Here is a 7,940-nt window from a genome sequence, read left to right as displayed (position 1 = left end):
CTGTCCATGCCTCTGCCTCATGCATGCCAGATTCAAAATATTGTATATTTCCAAGCCCCTCTCCTCTTAAGGGCCAGCCTTAGGACATGCTGGTAGGGCTGTAGGGCTCATTGTTACTTGTTTCTTAACACCGCAGCCTCTTGGGGGTGCTAGCAGACCTTTAGTTTGAAGGTGGCTCAAACTTAACAGGTCTGGGATCTGTTGCTGTGTTGGCTGACCTGATTTGGAGGTCACTGAACCCTGTGGAGAGTGAGGCAAAAGGCAAAACAAACACATTCTGCAGCATGATGGTCACCATCAATTCTGTGTCAGCTGGAAGAAGAATATATTATATTATATTATATTTTCATTTTGGAAGAAAGAAAAATTAACATGATTACTGCACACAAGCAAGGAATCACAGCCATTTATTGAGTTGCACATTGAAATGTAAGTTGTTGCTCCTGCATGCTACACGCACATAGAATTATCTTATTATCTCTGTAAAATAGAATAAATAATAAAACAAAAACAATACAGTTATTTATATACTTTCACATATACAGGCCTACACTCAGAAAGTAATAATTCCATTCTGCATTATTTGAATTTGCGTCTGAGGAATCTAAACTCCTCAGAATCTAAACTCCAGATGTTCAGATGTTTATCCTGTATTAAAGATGTTTATCCTGTATAGCCAGATGTTAAGATGTTTATCCTGGATAGCTTAGTTCTTTATTTTTATTTCACTATTTTATAGTATAGTATACTATCTATCTATCTATCTGTCTGTCTGTCTGTCTGTCTATCTATCTATCTATCTGTCTGTCTGTCTGTCTGTCTGTCTGTCTGTCTGTCTGTCTATCTATCTATCTATCTATCTATCTATCTATCTATCTATCTATCTATCTATCTATCTATCTGTCTATCTGTCTGTCTATCTATCTATCTAAACAGCAGCAGCAAGATAGTGTTGATAACTCTGGAATATCTGGAAAAAATTGTCCATCAATGAAAACATTGTCCATTTGTCAAAGGTTGATAATGGGAACCTGGTCTGCCTGTCACGGTCAGTAGCTTAATCCGGGATGTTGTGATGGGGCCAGGTCTCTGTAAGATGTGAGCACAACAAGCACTGATTGTGCTGGGTCAGCCTGAGTCCCATTTCACCCATTCCATTTTCCTACGACATCAGCCAGGAGTAGGCTAGGTAGTGGAGCAGCCTTAGGTCCAAGCTGGGTTAACTTAGCTCTTATCACAGCTGTCTTCTCTGTCTTACTGGGGTGGTTGCACTTAGTCCTGCGTGGAGACAATGAGGAGTTGTGTTCACTGAAGCGCACATCCATTTCTCCAAGAATGTGGTCCAACACACTGAAAGGTGTGCTCGGATGTATTCTTTGTGTTGCCTCCAGTTGTTTCTGCGACGATGTACTCAGCCAGCAGCCTATTTACCTGTCAGCTATGGTTGCTGGGAAAGCAGAAGCAGATATCCCAGAAAGCATAGAATTCTACCTCATTTCAGATATGTGGCTTGCACTGGGTTGCAGATTTTACAAGTGCTATTCAAGTCAAAACGTCCCTGTCCCCTGTCTGCAGAATTTTGTTTGCAAGGTTCAGCAACGTAAGCATACGCATGTACAGGATGCAGGGCAATATTTTAGTATTGCACATCATGACTATTTGTTGAGTTAGGCATACTTAGTCACAAGCGGGAAAAGGTATGGCGCTATAGGCAGACAAACAATTAGCAAATACAACCTCCATTTTGAAGCGTAGTCAGTAGTGCTGAACAGGCAGTTCATCACCAGTGGTGAAAAGTTGCCAAGTACGCTTACTCAAGTATTCTTCAGTATAATTTCAAGGTACTTGTACTTGACTTTTATGCTACTTTGTACTTTGTACATTTCAGAGGAAAATAATGTACTTTCTACTCCATTACATACATTTCCATTCAATTCAATTCAATTCAATTTTAATTATATAACACCAAATCACGACCGAAGTTGTCTCTGGGTGCTTTCCATATAGAGCAGGTACAGACCAAACTCTTTATCTACAGACACCAACAATTCCCTCATTAGCGAGCACTTGGTGACAGTGGCGAGGAAAAACTTCCTTCTAGGAGGCAGAAACCTTGAACAGAACCAGGATCTGGGTGGGCGGCCATCTGCTTCAACTGGTTGGGTGAGAGAGAGAGAGAGAGAGAGAGAGAGAGAGATAGATAGAGAGAGAGAGAGAGACAGACAGACAGACAGACAGAGAGAGAAGGTCGTGGGATGGACAGAAATGACATCACACTATTGACAGCTAATAACTTTATGTATGTGATGTATTAACATATTAATAGCAGATAGTATATAAACATAATACAGCACTAATGATCGAATAATAATGGTAGCATAGCTAATAGTAATAGAAATTGCAGTGGATGTTTGGCAGGGCCACGGCAGGAGATGCAGCTGTAGTCCATAATCCCGGTTCAACCGCTTTCCATGCGGACCTGCAAGTAGCACAGGAACACATACAGATGGAGAGGGACATCGTTAGACATCGTTGTGCAGGTTATCTTGCCTGCTCTTATTCAAACTCTGATTCAGACAGGGGTTAATGGCATGGGGACAAGAGTGCCTCAGGACTGACATATGTTTGACAACCTGATAAAAAAAAAGCTGTCGCTCATAGGATGGTGATATGGGGTGATTTAAGACGAAATCCCTTGCATAGTTTTGTACTGTATAGTTAACATGTACAGAATTTGTATTTCTTTTTTAAGGGAGTCACCAGAAGGCCCATTTTCTCCAGAATTGTCCTAATCACAGAGAGAGACCAAGAGAATAAGGAAACACTTATTAATTACACTAACACAGGGATGCAAACCTAGGAAGACTGGAAATTGTGACACAGCAGGACAGATACAAACTTCCCCAAAAATCATTAACTTGGCCTATTTCGTTTTTTTTTTTGTTTGTTTTTTTTTAAAGGCTTACATCCATGCGACAGGAAAAGAACCATAGAAAAGGGAATTGCCCGAACTGTTAGTTGTCTTGTTATTATAGGTTTTGTATAAGATTGTCAAATTGAGATATTACTAATGGCTATTGTTGCCTTACCTTCGGAGGTAAGAGGTTATCATTCCCCCACCTCAGTTTGAGAAACAGCAGCATGTTCCTTTCTCCCTAAAACAAAACGAGATGTAAGAGTAAGCTCTGCTTCATACCACCAAACAAAAGCAGTTTAGTAGCAAGATAACCAAATTTAGGTTAGCTGTGTAATCAATTCCAATGTTTGTACTGAACTTTTAACGTGATATTCAACTGTCTATTGTTCTATTCTTGTCTTTTTGGGAAAAAACCCAATAATCACAACTGCTCAGTGAATCTTGAGATAGTTTGGGCCGTTAAGGATCCAGCTGTTGGATCCTCCAAATTCAAGAAAAGAGGGCTGTATTTCTCTGCCACATCTGAAGGAAACTTTGAAATGGGACGGCCAACGCTGTGATGCATTTGGTCTTCAAATGTTGCCTTCAAAGGATGGTGCCTCTGAAGTGGGACACAGCTTATATTTCCCTCAAAATTTCCAAATTTCCAAGCACAACAAAATGACAGCACATTTTGTTGTGCTGTCATTGTGTTTGATACCAGCAGAGGCAGCAGAGTGACACATGCAGTGCTGTATAAGGATTTGGGTACAAAGTAATGTTTAAGAGTTGTGGATGTGTGCATAATTTCTATTTAATCGTCAGCTAATGACATCCAAATATCTCAACTGAAAACAGCTCAGCACAGAAAAATAACAACTTGAGGTCCCTTTAAAAAATGCAGTGAAACTGTACTAAAAGCATATACAGTATTAAGAAAACATAGTTTTGCCTCAGGCTTTTACAAATACTTTGGTATAATTTTGTGTTATTATTAAAATAGAGTAGTATATAGTATACTATAATACTGTAATAGTATATAGTATAATAAAGAAACATTGATAGAAAAATATAGAACTCTTCAAGGGTGGTGGACTAAGGGAAAGGGGGACTGAGTATACAGTATGTGTGGAGGGCCCACAAAGGTACTAGAATGAATAGCTGTGGATTATGGGGAGGGGCCCATAGTGAACTCAATATGCATTTTTAGATTCTATGCATGTAAAATACTTGAATCGTATACTTGAAGATAATGAAGGACTGGACAGAAGCATAAATTAAAATCTGTGTCCACTTCTGTACTACATGTTATTTTCACGCAGGTTTTGTGCAAGATATGTCCTGTAAAGGTCCAGTGTGTAGGATTAAGGGGGATTTATTGGCAGAAATGTAATATTATAGTCATAGATAGGCTTTCACGATTGTATAATCACCCTTAGAATGAATCCTTTATCGGTATAAAAAGTGAGTGGACCCTCTACCACGGGGTCCACCATGTTGCACCACCATGTTTCTACCTTTCACATTTTGGCAGCCCCCATAGGAGGGGTATCTTATCCTAGATGTCAGGATGGCTGGGACTTAGGGGAACTGAACCCAAATGCAGACACACACAAGGGGGCGCTAGGTTCAATTAATAAATTTATTCAACTCAAGTAAAACTCAAGACAACCAAACTCAGAGGGCTAATGGCTAACGACACACAAGGGTAACAGAAATCACACGACAACGACACAACACAGGGAAAGACAACACATAACTACAAGACACATGAAAGCAAGGGACGAGACTATGAATAACAATGAATACAATAAAGAACACAAAACGCTCCCGAAAGAGGAAACACAAAGGGCTATGGAACGGAACTGACTACTGAAAGAACTAGATAAGAAAAACTCAACTCAAAATACATTCCTATAAAACAGAGAAACAATAATCTAAATAACAAAAATAAACAGAAAATCACTCTTTATCGAGGAGAACAAATCGGCAAGGCTATAAACTAAGAAAAGAAAACAGAAACTAAGTTATAAATGTAACAACAAATAACACGCACAACAGAACTATGACCTGGGAAACTCAACACAGCTAGGGAATGGCAGACAACACTAAGAATGGGTACACTACACGAAACAAGACATGAACACGAACGAAGACAAGAACAAGACGATAAACTAACCAGAACTGTGGCGAATTAAAGACAAAGACGAACCAAGGAACAACTTACACCTGAACAGAAACACGGACATGAACAAAGGTGACGCAACAAGAAACACTTACATGAAACACAACTCGGACATGACAAAAGGCTCACAATGACAAACACTCACTTACTGGCTAGGACTATGACAAGGAATCGAGGGCAACAGGGATACATGGACTTGGCTATGAAACACAGACAACGACCCGACAAGGACAAAGGGGAAGACACAGACTTAAATACACTAGGGAGGAACACTAATGATGCACAGGTGAAAACAATCAGACAATCACACGGGAGGGAAAACACAGGAAGTAAAGCAACACAAAGACACATGACATGAACCTTCAAAATAAAACAGGAAGTAGCAAAACCCAGGCAAATATAGACACAATGGGGAACTTAACAAAATACAAACAAGACAGGGCAAGGATAGAGACTAAGACAATACAGAACTCTAACATAAAACATGGCATGACTGAGACAACACTAACTAAATGAGGCAATGGCAAGAATCAACAAGAGAAAAACTAAACAAAACTGCTATGCATGGCACGGGTCATGACACTAGATACCACTAAATCCTACACACTGGCCCTTTAAAAGGCTTGATTTTATTTTTTTTAATGTGCTTCCCCTGCCCAGAATGCTTGTAGGAAATGCAGGGGCTCACAACTGCAAAAGATTCAAAAATTGATCCAAAAAAAGATCCAAAATTGTGGATGATGGGGAAACAGTTTATTGGGAAACAAAACATGATTAAATGTCAGGAAATTTTTGCAAAAACAGTTTGCTTTCTGAGTAATTTGGTTGAAATAGTGATACAACAATAAATCCTTAACTCAAAGTCAATTTACTACCTTTTTCAGAGCTTACAACTCACCAACGTCTCACAGTGTTCATCAAGTTGTCATGGTGAATGGCCAAACTTATCACCAGTTTGTTGCTATGTGACAGTTCTGTAAAAACCCAAGTTCAGTTTAAGACTTTGAAGTTCTTGTTTTCTAGGTCTGTATACTATAAAAAATACACTGTATATAATAATATAATAACATATAAAGTGCATATTGAATACATTTACTTTGTATTATGGAGTTGTGACACAGCTAAAGAAACAGCTTCATTTTGTTGTCTCCTCTGACATCACCTGTCGCTAGCATGCTTCAAATGCTTATGTTGCATTAGAAATTTCAGGTGACCCTTTTCTTTTTTTTTTACCACAAGAATGGATTAAATTTTCTATAGCTCAAAGTGTATATGTTTACATATTTTTACAGAGTATCTTTCAGGCCTTAGTGTTCCCTTTCTCGGGATGTTTTAAAAAATAGATGCCATTACAGAACAAAGTCATTCTCATAGCCAAGACTTCTTAATTTGTCCTAGCCTGGCCATGTTGGCCAGCTTGACCTTCAGTCTGTCTCCGCTCTCTGGACTTCTCTTGGAAGTGCATTCAACTGTTGAGTCTGTCTCAAAGGAGATAGCTGGGGCATGTGTGAGCAGGCCTCCACTCTTCTGTGGGGCCATGGCTGCCGGGGTCTGCAGAACCAGCTGGCCCTTCAGAGAATGCCTGAGCTGCAGCAGGAGAGGGTTGTGGTTTGAGTACACTCTGATGGTGTCCCTTTCTTGATTGCAGCACGTGGAGCAGGCTGAGCAGAGAATTCGGAAAATGTAGATCCAGCCCAGGTAGTGGAGCTCTGCGATATTGAGTACAAAGCAGCCCAGGCTGATGCTGAACATGAAGTTCAGGAATATGGTTTTCTCAGTAGCACGTGACACAAAGCAATCTGTACGAGTAGGGCAAGGGTAAGTGTCACAGCGGTATAGATGAGGTACCTCAAACCCAAACAAGAAGTACTGGCCTACTAGGAAGGTGATCTCCATGACAGATCGTAGTAACACATGAAGGATGTAGATGAGCAGAACCTGGTTGGATTGGTGGGTTGGGTCCTCTCCTACCTTGCCATAATCCTCCTCCAGAAAGCTTTGTTCTACTCCTTCCCTGTCCCTTTCATCCCATTCCTCCTTGTAATGAGGACAGTAAGTAGGTATGCTGACCCTCAAGCCTTCCATGCCATCTTTCCCCATATGCCCACATCTCTGTCTGGGAGGCCTCTGGGCTACCACTTGTGTCTTTCGGCCATTCAGCTTCTCATCCTTGGCAATCGTATGCAGAACAAAAACTATATAGAAGATGGATGGGGTGGAGACCAGCACAATTTGGAAGACCCAGAACCTTAGATGTGAAACAGGAGCAAAGGTGTCATAACAGACATTGCTGCATCCAGGCTGCTGGGTGTTACAGGTAAATTTGGACTGCTCATCGCTGTACACAGCATCACCCACCAAGGCCACCAGCAGGATACGGAAAATGAGCAGCATGGTGAGCCAGATCTTGCCTATCACTGTAGAGTGATTCTGGACCTCAGACAGGAAACGACCAAGTATGGACCAGTCACCCATAGCTTAACCTTAGAGAGAAAGTAAGAGATCATGTGATCAGTGTTACTAATAATATGACGTGAGAAAGACATTTTTGTGTTTTTCAGTGGTTCTCAAACTTTAACTCTAAACCCTTTTTTAAATTTGTGCTCATGCTACGTTGTATCCACAGAAATAGAGGGTGAGTTAGAAATACACATTACTTACTCTTTATACAGGTTTTACAAATATAAATAATTTCAACACAAAGAGCGTGTAAAGGTATATGTACACATTTGTACATCCGAAATTGGTTTTGTATATTTACAGATCACTTCCTGTCTTCCTGTTTGCGTCATTTTGTCCAATTCATACCACAGTAGATCTGTAGTAAAACATATACAAATGTGAGGTGCAGTTAGTTGC

General features: G+C 40.2%; 1 protein-coding gene across 1 annotated transcript; it reads right to left on the bottom strand.

Moving 5' to 3' along the window:
- Positions 1-6,449: 6,449 nt before the first annotated feature.
- On the bottom strand, positions 6,450-7,556 carry LOC121609418 (gap junction delta-2 protein-like). The gene has a single exon (XM_041941045.1). It carries the CDS (start codon positions 7,554-7,556, stop codon positions 6,450-6,452), a length of 1,107 nt encoding a protein of 368 aa, XP_041796979.1.
- Positions 7,557-7,940: the final 384 nt, after the last annotated feature.

This window comes from Chelmon rostratus, chromosome 7 (genome assembly GCF_017976325.1).
Source record: "Chelmon rostratus isolate fCheRos1 chromosome 7, fCheRos1.pri, whole genome shotgun sequence".
Taxonomy (NCBI): Eukaryota; Metazoa; Chordata; class Actinopteri; order Chaetodontiformes; family Chaetodontidae; genus Chelmon; species Chelmon rostratus.
The sequence above is the reverse complement of the archived record's forward strand: the minus strand, read 5'-3'. Positions and strand labels throughout refer to the sequence as shown.